Source organism: Astatotilapia calliptera, chromosome 11 (assembly GCF_964374335.1).
Source record: "Astatotilapia calliptera chromosome 11, fAstCal68.1, whole genome shotgun sequence".
NCBI lineage: Eukaryota > Metazoa > Chordata > Actinopteri > Cichliformes > Cichlidae > Astatotilapia > Astatotilapia calliptera.
In genome coordinates this window covers 349995-362394 of record NC_137432.1, presented here as the reverse complement: position 1 = coordinate 362394, position 12400 = coordinate 349995, and the positions used below count along the sequence as shown (strand labels likewise).

The 12400-nt window shown below is 44.1% G+C and overlaps 1 protein-coding gene across 3 annotated transcripts in view; it reads left to right on the top strand.

Moving 5' to 3' along the window:
- LOC113032636 (NACHT, LRR and PYD domains-containing protein 3-like) overlaps nucleotides 1-11515 on the top strand; it is a 53398-nt gene extending 41883 nt beyond the window's left edge. For all 3 annotated transcript variants that reach the window (XM_080308213.1, XM_080308214.1, XM_080308212.1), the window contains 2 exons: nucleotides 8980-9026; nucleotides 10250-11515. In XM_080308213.1, the coding sequence (XP_080164339.1) occupies nucleotides 8980-9026; nucleotides 10250-10953 (751 nt within the window). In that variant the 3' untranslated portion in view covers nucleotides 10954-11515. The remainder of the gene's footprint in view (nucleotides 1-8979; nucleotides 9027-10249) is intronic.
- The last annotated feature ends 885 nt before the right edge of the window (nucleotides 11516-12400 follow it).

Below are 12400 nucleotides of genomic sequence, written 5' to 3'. Positions count from 1 at the left end.
AGGGGCAGTGTGATGATCTTAGGTTACTAACTACCGTGATCAAGTCATTAAGGGAGACGGGATCAAACTGCTCTAAGACAGCTGAGCACACAGGAGAAAGACTTGGATCTGAAGCAGCAGACAACGAGACAAGGGCCCTAATCGATAGGATCTTGTCATTAAAAAATGCTAAAAAATCATCGCACATACTTGGTGAAGAAGTGACTCCAGAATTATCACGTGAACTAAGAAAGCGATTAAGGACATTAAAAAGTACCTGAGGCCTGTGACTGTTTACTGACACTAAGTTTGAGACAAACTTTGTCTTTGCAGTTTTTACAGCTTTTTGGTGAGCAGAAAGACGAGTCCTTAAAATCTGTAGGGAAACATGCAATCTGTCCTTTTTCCATCTCCTTTCAGCGCGTCTGTAGTCACTTCTGAGGGAGCGCGTATGTTCATTTAACCACGGCTCTGATAAATGCTTAGCGCGCACAGTCCTGAGCGGAGCAATAGAGTCCAAGATATCAGTGCAGGTAGAATGAAGAATGTCCGAAAGGTCCTCAACACTTTTACAGTTAGAGTTCATTATTCCAGAGTCCATAAAGGCAGCAGAAAAAGCGGGCGCTGTTAGAGCATTAAGCGCTCACTTTTTGCGTGCTGGGACGTACGGCTTATCTACCGAGCAGCACAGCGTTAGAGTGAACAACACAGGAAGATGATCGGAGATATTTCGGATATTTCTGTGATGCACACATCTAGCCCGTGGGAGAGCACCAAGTCCAGTGTGTGACCTTTTTCATGCGTGGGACCGGTAACCCACTGGGTCAAGTTAAAAGAGTCAATAATATTTAAAAAGTCCTTGACCAAAAGTTTAGAGTCACAGCAGACATGGATGTTAAAATCACCAAGGATTAAAAAACTGTCAAATTTAAGAACGATTCCAGCAATAAAACCTGAAAACTCTTTGATAAAATCCTTGTTAAACTTGGGAGGGCGGTATATGAGGGCACACAGCAAAGGCGCAGCAGAATTCAGGTGTAACTCAAACAGCTGGAGTTCAAAACTAGAAAATGAGTCGTGCTGTAATGTTTGATGGCAATGAAATCGAGCCTCCCCCCCTACCAGAGGGCTAAGGGAGACTGAAGAATGAGAAATTAAGAGGAACCAGTTCCGAAAAAGCTACAGACTCACCGGGTTGAAGCCATGTTTCTGTCAGAAACAGAAATTCCAACTGTTGTGACTTTAGCAAGTCGTTTAATACAAACGTCTTGTTTGCTAATGATCTTACATTTAGTAAAGCCATTTGGAGTTTGCGACAACAGGCAGGATCCATCTAAAGATGCACTCTGCTGGTCCAGTAGTTCCACGAGAAGCATGGAGAAGAGCTCAGACTTTGATGAGTGTACCAGCCCGCTTTCCTCGTTTCCTCGGGCGCTTCATCCAGGAAGTGGTGTAGGAGTGTTGGCACAGATAAACCGGAATACAGGGCTCAAAAAGTGGTGGAGGAGGCCCATATCCTCCTCATCTCCTGTCTCCGTTTGTTTAAGTGCCAGGTCATACGATGCTTTGATTTCTAAGAGTAACTGGTGATTGTACACATGCAGAGCGAGCGCATTTTGGGATAAAGTAGAAAAGGATAAGCCAAAGCAAAGCTAGCAGAGTTGACGGACGTGTCGCCATGCATACTGCTGGCGCCATCTTCCACGTGTATTCACAGTACACGGATTTCTCTGACGAACTGTCTGTATTAGGACCCTACATTCTGTTTCTTTTAAATACTTCGTTAACAACCGGAGTCTTCCCTGAATGTTTTAAATCAGCTGTGGTAGTACCAATCTTGAGTCGGACTGGATGTTGACATAGTTGCAAACTATAGACCCATCTCATATTTGTCTTTCTTATCTAAGGTCTTTGGAAAAGTGGTTTTTTAGCAGCTCACTGAGCATTTGTCAACAGACAATCTGTTTGAACCATTTCAGTCTGCTTTTAGACCAAATCACTTTAGTCAAAGTGGTAAAAGATCTACTGGTAAATGCAGACAATGATCGCTCTTCAGTTTTATTATTGCTGGATCTCAGTGTTGCATTTGTCACTGTGGATTACTGTATTTTATTGGATAGTCTAGAACAATTTATTGGAGTTACGGGAAATGTTTTATCATGGCTGAGATCCTACCTGTCTGGGAGATCTCACACTGTTAGTTTTAAAAATGATCTGACTTGAGGGGGTGCTCAGCTGGTTAATTACTTCCGATAAGGTAGGGATAACGACTGAGCTGATTTTTGAATGAACAGAAGTGACAGCAGCAGCTTGGGAAGATTTGATGAATTGAAAGACTGATTAGAGGGTCGATTGTGTCGAGGGTGGATGCCTGATGATGCTGGTGAAAGCACATGAGAAGTGAAGGGACGCCACGAAGGATTATGTGCACGGCGCAGTTTGGATGTCTTAAAAGGAGCGATAGAGAACAGAACCTGGCATCCCGGTGCCACGAAGGTTCGCCGGTGCTTTGCGAAGGCAGGAAAGATGGCAGTGAATCTGGCATCGCGGTGCCGAGCAGAGAAACTGGCAACTCTATATTAGAAAGCATGCTGCTGCGTTTGCGAATGAGGGATAAAGAGAGAACCTGGCATCTCGGTGTCAAGCTTGATATTGCATTCGTAAAGGAGGGACAGAGGAAGAGAACCTGGCATCACGGTGTCAAAAGCATCCTGCTGCATTTGCGAATGAGGAATAAAGAGAGAACCTGGCATCTCGGTGCCAGAGGGGTTTACTACTGCTTTGCAATAACGGATGCAGAGAAACTGGCAAAGTGGTGGAAGAAGATCACTGCTGCGATTACGAATGATGGATATAGAAGGAACCTGCTAGAAGATTTCGCTGCTGCTTTTGCCATGATAGATGGGCAGGGCCTGGCAACTCAGGTGTAAGAAGCTTGTCGCTGAAGTTTGGAAATTATAGATATAGCAAGAATCTGACACCAAAGTCCTAGAAGGGTTTGCCGCTGCTTTGCGATGATAGATGCGGAGAAACTGGCAGTTTGGTAGTAGAGAAGCTTAATGCTGCGTTGCAAATGGGAGATGAAGGAAAACCTGGCAACCCAGTGTCTTTTTAAAAAAAATCTTTAGCATATGTAGGGAAGCTGGCAACTCTGTGCCAAAGCATGCTGCATTTTGCATTGAGAACTGGGGGATTGACAACTGCTGCTTTTGCGAATGAGGGATAAAGGAAACCTGGCAACCCAGTGCCGAGGTTTGCTGCAGAGTTTAGCAAAGGAGGAATGAGTGGCTGAAAGCCTGGCAGGTCGGTGCTGAGGTTTGCTGCATAATTTGCAAAAGAGGGATGAGTGACTGAGAACCTAGCAACCCAGTGCCCCGTTTGCTGCAGTTTAGTCAAGGAGGGATGAGTGGCTGAGATCCTGGCAACCCGGTGCCGAGGTTTGCTGCAGAATTTTGCAAAGGAGGGATGGAGAACTGGCAACTCGGTGCCTTCTTTTTTTATGCTGAGAAACTGCAACCTGATGGTGAAAAGCTTCCTGCTGCTTTTGCAGGAACAATGTGGTTTTCGTCCTGGTTGTGGAACACTGCACCAGCTCTACCAGTCTACATGTGTTTTGTGGACTTGGAGAAGGCATTCGACCATGTCCCTCGGGGTGTCCTGTGGGAGGTGCTGCGGGAGTACGGGGTGTCTGGCCCATTGCTACGGGCCATTCGATCCCTATACAACCGTTGCAATAGCTTGGTTCGCATAGCCGGCAATAAGTCGTACTCGTTCCCGGTGGGTGATGGGCTCCGCCAGGGCTGCCCTTTGTCACGATTCTGTTCATAACTTTTGCCCACTCCGGGTCAGGGACGAGTTCCTGCCACAAGTGGAGGAGTTCAAGTATCTCGGGGTCTTGTTCGCGAGTGATGGGAGAAGGGAGCCGGAGATGGACAGACGGATTGGTGCTACGGCTGCAGTTATGCGGACGATGCCACCCATCTGGTTTCCACTCAAACTTAGTAATCACCGAAGCATTTGGGTTCGGGTACTTCTGTCTGACAGCATTCCCCACTCTCCTGCACACGGCAGTAAGGTGTGGTGTCAGGAAGATCCACAACTCTTGCTATAATCTGCACCGCTTCTAATGCTGTTATAGTAATGCATCTTCCAGCTATGGCCCTGAAGTCTCCCAGAGCAAGTAGGGTGCCTGAAGTCACTATCCAATTGTCTCAGTAATTGGAGGCAGCATCTGTACCAAACCGGTACGTAGGCGCCGAACTTTTATCAACACATCACCTGCCCCACCAGAGGTGAAAGGACACTGGACCACTGCTACACTACGGTCAAGGACGGCTACAAGGCACAATCCCGCCCTCCGTTTGGCAAATCTGATCACGCCTCCATCTTCCTCATGCCAAAATACAAACAAAGGCTGAAACAGGAAGTTCCGGTTCAGAGGAAGGTCGCGCGCTGGACGGATCAATCGGTGGCCGCGTTACAGGACGCACTCGATGACGCAGACTGGGGCATGTTCAGAAACAGCTCCGATGATGATGTCAACGTGTTTACGGAAGCGGTTGTGGGATTCATCGGGAAACTAGCGGATGATACCGTGGAGACAAAGACTATCACAACGTTTCCCAACCAGAAGCCGTGGGTGGATAAAACCATCCGCGACGCTCTGAGATCCCGCACCGCTGCCTACAACACGGGACTCACGACGGGGGACATGGACCCGTACAAAGCCGCGTCATATAACTTGCGGAGGGCGGTGAAAGAGGCGAAGCAGCGCTACGGGAGGAAACTAGAGTCACAACTCCAACAGAGTGACTCTAGGAGCCTGTGGAGGGGACTAAGGAACGCGGCCGTGACTCTGGCAGACGAGCTGAACACTTTCTATGCTCGCTTCGAGGCTGCAGCTAAGGACTCCAACAATGCTAGTGCTAGCGGCGCTAACGGCTGCAGACAGGAAGATACTGCCAGCACCGGAAACGTGCTCGTCATCTCCGAGCATGAAGTAAGGAGAGCCTTCAAGAGAGTGAACACCAGGAAAGCAGCAGGACCAGACGGCATCCCAGGTCGTATCCTCAGAGACTGCGCATACCAGCTAGCTCCTGTGTTCACTGAGATATTCAACATTTCTTTATCTCAGTCGGTGATCCCCACATGCTTCAAAGAGTCCATCATTGTTCCTGTCCCGAAGAAACCCCACCCTGCTTCTCTCAATGACTATCGCCCTGTAGCCCTCACCTCAGTAGTGATGAAGTGCTTTGAACGCCTGGTCAGAGACTTCATCATTTCTTCACTACCAGACACACTGGACCCACTACAGTTCGCTTACCGTCCAAATCGTTCCACAGACGATGCCATCTCTCATCTCCTCCACACATCACTCACTCACTTGGACACTAGAAGGGGGAATTATGTTAAAATGCTCTTCATAGACTACAGCTCTGCATTTAATACCATAATTCCCTCCACACTCACCACCAAGCTGGAGCATCTGGGACTCAGCTCATCTATGTGTCAGTGGATCTCCAACTTCCTAACTGGCAGACCACAGGCAGTAAGGATGGGCGGACATGTCTCAGCCTCCACCACTCTCAGCACTGGAGCCCCCCAGGGGTGTGTTCTGAGCCCCCTGCTGTACTCTTTGTACACATATGACTGTGTGGCCACTACCAGCTCCACCACCATCATCAAGTTTGCTGACGACACCGTCGTGGTGGGCCTGATCTCTGATAACAACGAGACGGCCTACCTGAAGGAGATTAGGAATCTGGAGAACTGGTGCCAGAGGAACAACCTCCTTCTAAACGTCAGTAAGACAAAGGAGCTGATAGTGGACTTCAGCACTAAGCAGGAGAGGAACTACCAGACCCCCGTCATCAACGAGTGCCCAGTGGAGAGAGTGGACAGCTTCAAATACCTCGGAGTTCACATCACGCAGGACCTGTCATGGTCCTGTCACATCAACACCGTGGTGAAAAAGGCCCGGCAGCGTCTCTACCACCTCAGACGCTTGAGAGACTTCCAACTGCCCTCCAAGGTGCTCAGGAACTTTTACTCGTGCACCATAGAGAGCATCCTGACGGGAAACATCTTAACCTGGTTCGGGAACAGCACCATGCAGGACAGACGAGCTCTACAGAGGGTTGTGCGGTCAGCTGAGCGCACCATCCGCTCCGAGCTCCCTGACCTGCACTCAATCTACAGCAGGCGGTGCTGGACCAAGGCCAGGAAGATCGTGAAGGACCTCAGCCATCCCAACAACAGACTGTTCTCTCTGTTGAGGTCAGGAAAGCGATTCCGCTCCCTGAAGACCAACACAGAGAGACTGAGGAGGAGCTTCTTCCCGCAGGCGATACGGTCTCTCAATCACACCACCACACAGTACTGACCCACACATATTGTTCTTACACACACACTGGACATTCTGGACATTGTTTTCACTTCATCACTTAAATCACTTTAAGCATATTTGCACTGCACAAGACATAATGTGGATTGCACAACACTGGTCACTACATTCTTCACTTCCAGTTAATACTTGTACAGCTGCTGTTATTGTGTATATATTTATTTATATTTCTTCATACATTCTTATATAGTTCTATATTGTGTATTGTGTATTTTGTTGTACAGTTATTTTATTTTCAACTTTAATTTATATATTTTATCTTATTCTTTCCCAGTTAAATTTACCCTTCATTCTAATTTGTGTTGTACAGTTATTTTATTTTCAACTTTAATTTATATATTTTATCTTATTCTTTCCCAGTTAAATTTACCCTTCATTCTAATTTGTGTTGTACAGTTATTTCATTTTTAACCTTAATTTATATTTTATTCCTTCCTAGTTAAATTTACCCTTTTTAATTTTTCATATTTATTTCCTATCTTATTCATAGCCTTTTCCTTTTTTGTTTTCTTTAGGTCACGAGCAGTTGTCCAAGCATTTCACTACATATCGTACTGTGTATGACTGTGTACATGACAAATAAAATTTGAATTTAGAGGCACTACAACGAGTTCGCTCCCCTCTGCACGGAATCTAGGCAGCCGAAAAACTTGGGCCCGCCCTCGTGCAGGCTTTCAACTGTGACGAGGATCCCACACCTCGATATAGCTATTCTGGGGTCCTCAACTTCCCAGATTGCCACCCTAGTTCCCGTCCCACGGGTCTCTAGCCTTTGTCTACTGCAGCAAATTGACAAAAACTTAGCGAACAGACAATTTATATAAGCTCCAATGTGCACACTTTTGATTAAATGTGGTGCTTACCTTTTTAAGATGACCCGGAGTGCTTCGTATTAAAGCATGTCAAGTAATATCATTCTAACACAGGCCTAGAAGAATTTGGAGAAGACAAGAGGTACACAGAAGGAGAGATATTGTTCCTCACCTTGCTAACTTTTTCAACAAAGAAAGAAAGAAAATTTTCAGTCATCATTTGATGAAATTGGGACAGCAGGTGGAGCTGGAGCAACAATATCACTAATGGTATCAAAAAGTACCTTGGGGTTACCTCTACTCTTTGAGACTAAGTCAGAGAAATAGGCAGCCCTTGCATTTTGAATTGAAGCATTAAAAGAAGCTAAAAGGTTGACACGCACATTTTAAGCAGCGAATGCTGTTGTTTATGCAGGGGGATGATTTTAAGACAGGAGCTAATCTGGATTTAAAAGGACAAATACTATCTAAAATAGAAAGACTAATTATTAAAAAGATTTCTTAATAAATCAACATCATTAGAGACAGGCAACACCAAATTAAAAACATCAGAAAATTAGCAGTAGTAGAGAAATATAAAGTTAAATATAATAGAATGAGGGTCAAAAGTCAGACACCGTCACACTGCCAAGTTTCAGTTCAAAATAAAAAAATGTAATTTTTTTGGAAAGAATAAATTAATTCAACAAGAATGTTTTATTGGTTATTGATCAGCCATTGAGAAGCGCCATGCTCAGTGAGGTAGAAGTCATGTCACTAACAGAACTGAGGGACGTAAATTCCATTCATTGCAGGGACAGAGGGCCAGACAACTGGAGAGTCTCGATAAACATTTGTAAGGTAACACGGTCCCATAGGTCCAGGCCCTACATGATCAAGTAGGGACATGGAAGAAAAATTCCCCTCCATACGAGCTGTCTGAGCACAGGTGACCAGAGATGCTAGGCGTCGCTTACCAGCTGAACCTGCTCTTTTACCTCTTCTGCTCCGCAATTTACGTGAGCCCAGAAGGGTACCTGTTGGCAACGTCTGTTGAAAATCCAGACTCTGGCAATGGAGGGTGGAACATACCGTTGTAGGAAGAGGAGGTATCCAGGCCCACCATAGTGGAGCGAATTGCCAGCAGCATCAGACGATCGTAGACTAAAGCGGCCAATACATCAGAGACAAAAAAGGAGAGCAGTAAGGTCGAAAAAAATAGCACTAGAGTAGAGCGAGAAAAACTGCAACCGGCAGCGGCAGAGCCAAACACAGGTGCCATCATCGCGGAAGCATTGAATTCCAGAACACACACATCCTGTGTGTGTTCTGGAATTCTTGGTTGTATGCTAACCAAGAGCAGTCACAGTTTAATATCTATTGTTCTAATTTGATGGAATAGAATAAATATTGTAAAATGAATGATTTTCTACTTCCCAGTTTGTCTTGGCAATGTGACAATAACTCAGACTGGAAGTGATCTTAATGACAAATGAATTTTCAGACTTTCAGAGGTCATGTACAGTAACCACACTGACACCAAGAGGAGAAAAACAGAGAGATAAAAGATAATGAAGGTGACAGTTTGAATCTGTCATATTTCATTCAATACAGTGTTGTACTGAAAGATCCAGGATCAGTCCAAATCATCATCAGTTTGATCCACGTATGGATTGAAGTGTATTCGTGAAAATGTTAGACTGTTCCTTTATCAGTGTCTAATAGTATGTATATGAGAGCCATGTAATATCCATGTGTGCGTGCTAAAAGAGACTGTGCTGGTCTGACCCCCCCTCCTCCTTTCAGGGTGGAGCCTGCTGGAGTCCAATGGTTGAGACCAGGTCTGAGGAAGTGTAAGTGTGTTTTTAATGGGATTCATGAAAACAAAGCAGCACACATTCAACTATCTTCAAACTGTCACATCTAGGGATGGGTATTGATAAGATTTTCACGATTCCGATTCCATTTTCGATTCTGTTTAACGATTCGATTCTTTATCGATTCTCTTATCGATTCTTTTTTTAAAAAAAAGGAGAACACTAAGGTCGATTAGCTTAGAACTTTGTTTTATATCTTCTCTTTGAACAAGATAGAAATTTAGGAGTAACATGACCTTACAAACCCAACAGTGAGATCTTAAGAGATCCACAGCCTACGGCTCTTCAATGGGGTGTCACAGGGTCCCCAGGAAAAAAATTGTAAATGTAAAATAATAAAATAAATATTCTTCTGTAGCAATAACAAAGTATAACATAAATTATTCTGTAGCAATTACACAAGAATATCCAGTAATGTCCCTGCCTACAATTAAACACATTCACTTACTGAAAATCATCTGCTGTGGCAAATGGGTTCAAGCCTTTTACCACAAACTTAGTCACTGCTTGGTGACATTCGTCTATCCTGGCCTGAAAGGAGACGCTACCGGTAGACTGCAGCGAGAACTGCCAGCATCTGAGCCAGACTCTGTCTCTCATCATGGTCACTAAATGCACAGTGATGGCAGGTTTGTAATAAGGCAGATCGCGCTAACATAATATGCACTGTTAGTTGATTATTTACATGCCGCATTAACGGGAGAGGACGTGCAAACGTTACCGCTGCTGCTGGGTTGAGATTCACGAGTCCGGAGCGGAATTAAAAACACGACATTCATTTAAGGTCATCGCGTGTTTTGTGAGCAAATGCTTTTGATATTTGTAGTGTTTCCTCCCTTAAATAAAATATCTACTTTGCAAGTATTGCAAGTTGTCCTGTTGTCATCCGTTCTCGTAAAGTTTAACCAAGCTTTTGAGCATTTGAGCCATTTAGGCGCCGTGTTTCCTGCCAGGTAAATGACGCTCCGTAACGTGGTGACATCATTCGGGGCGACTGGAATCGATAAGGGAATCGTTTGCAAAAATGGCAAACAATTCCAAGGAATTGAAACAATGGGAACCGGTTCTCAACAAGAACCGGTTTTTGATACCCATCCCTAGTCACATCACTCTTCTCACATCTCATCATCAAAGTGTCAATCAATGAACAGATGATGGATCAATAACTGCAGCTGGATTGTGTTTGTTCTCTCCATCAGATTCCTGTCAACTCACAATCGACACAAACACAGTAAACAGGAAACTTAAACTGTCTGACAACAACAGGAAGGTGAGACATGTGGAGGAGGTTCAGTCATATCCTGATCATCCAGACAGATTTGATGTTCATCCTCAATTGCTGTGTAGCAATGGTCTGACTGGTCGTTGTTACTGGGAGGTCGAGTGGAGAGGAGATGTTTCTATATCAGTGAGTTACAGTAAAATTGGAAGAAAAGGAAACAGTGCTGACTGTTTGTTTGGATGGAATGATCAGTCCTGGAATCTGGAGTGCTCTGCTCTTGGTCCTCTTTATGTCAGGCACAATAACAGAAAAACATCCATCTATTCCTTCCTTTCCTACTTGTCCTCCTCTGTGCCCTCTGGGACCTCCATGCTCTCCTTGCACTCCACCTTATCCTTTGCCCTCTCCTTGCCCTCCTTGACCTCCTCCTTGACCTCCTCCTTGCCCTCCTCATTGCCCTCCTCTGTCTCTAACAGAGTTGCAATTTACGTGGACTGTCCTGCTGGCACTCTGTCCTTCTACAGTGTCTCCTCTGACACTCTGATCCACCTCCACACCTTCAACACCACATTCACTCAAACTCTTTATCCTGGGTTTGGATTTGGGATCAAAGTTGCATTACCTATGTATGGGCTAATTAATAGAGGTATTTCTCCTGGTTCGTCAGTAACTCTGTGCTGAGTGGAGTGTAAAGAGTGTCCTCCTGTTAGAGAAACACTCTGACTATTGAACAGATAGTTCAGTCTCTACATGTCTGTCTCCTTCACTCAGAAACACGTTTTCAGATTCATGGATTCAAACAGTTGATGTTTTAAACTGTTCTAAATGATTCCTTGTAAACTTCTTCCTCTTCAGTCCTTTAAAGATGGAAACTCCCATTATTCCAGGATCCACGTGTTGTTTTTCTGTCTTTTTCCACTCAAAGCTTCACAGTGAATCTCAGTATGTTGTGTTTCTCTGAAGCTCAGTTCACAACCAGCTCCTCTGCATTTTCAACAAGTCTAAGCTCATTAAATGAATCCAAATGTTTGATTTCTCTTTCTTAATGTGATTTTTCCAAACTCTCCACATGCTCTCACTGTTTCACTCATTGTTGCAAGCTCATCATTTGAAAATGTTTCAGTAATATAAGCTGAAAATATTGGCACAGTAGCTTTTAATTGAGTTGTAATCATAATATGATTGTATTGAGGTATCCTAATGCATGTGACTTATCTAATAAATAGCAAGACTGCATTAACCATTTGAAACTAGTCTTGTCTTTTTCACAGAAACACTTGAACAAGAATATCGTGCAGTATGTTGGCAACAGCACAGTTATAATTCTTAGAAATATTCAAATATGTCTGTATAACATTCCATATGTCATGTATCACTTAAGTTTGTATAAAACATGAAAACGAACCGTAATGATGAAGACCCTTGTGGATTCTTGCAGTTTATATTATTCATAGTTTTGTATCCATGATTTATTTTACAATATTTGAATTAAGTTTTCACTAAAAGACAACGTCAAATCAGGTGATTTTTGAATTACATGAGTTTAGTTTATTATTTAACCCTGTCAAATGTGATTTTAGCTGATCGATGGTGTTACATAACAGTTTGATATGATAGGCTCTATGCTGCTGGTGGTGGATTTCAGCATTTATTAAATAAAGTATAACACACACAGTTAGGTAAGTGGCCAATACAAAATATGTGGTTGTATTGTATTGTATAAATGCCTTTATTTGTCGGTTGCAGTTGCCTGCAGCTGAGATTACAGACCTTGCCTACCGTACATACAATGCACAAACATCACATTGGGGAGACAAGTCAGGCTAGGTAGCAAAAAGGAAAAAATAATGAAATGTGTAACATAGAAGGGCAGTTCAGGAGAAAAAAAGAATTTCTGCTCATACTTATCCCCAAAAGTGAGTCAGCATGACGAGAAGACAAAAACTCCATGGCAAATAAGAAGCACAGATATCATCACACCATAACACCATGAAACACAGACAAGCAACATGGGGGAGTATACCAATCTGCACAGCTGCATCTGGGACGCTGCAATCGTGCAATCGCGCCTTCGGCTGAGCTGCTGTCCACATCGAATGGGAGGTAAGCATGGGAGGAGGCATTGGAT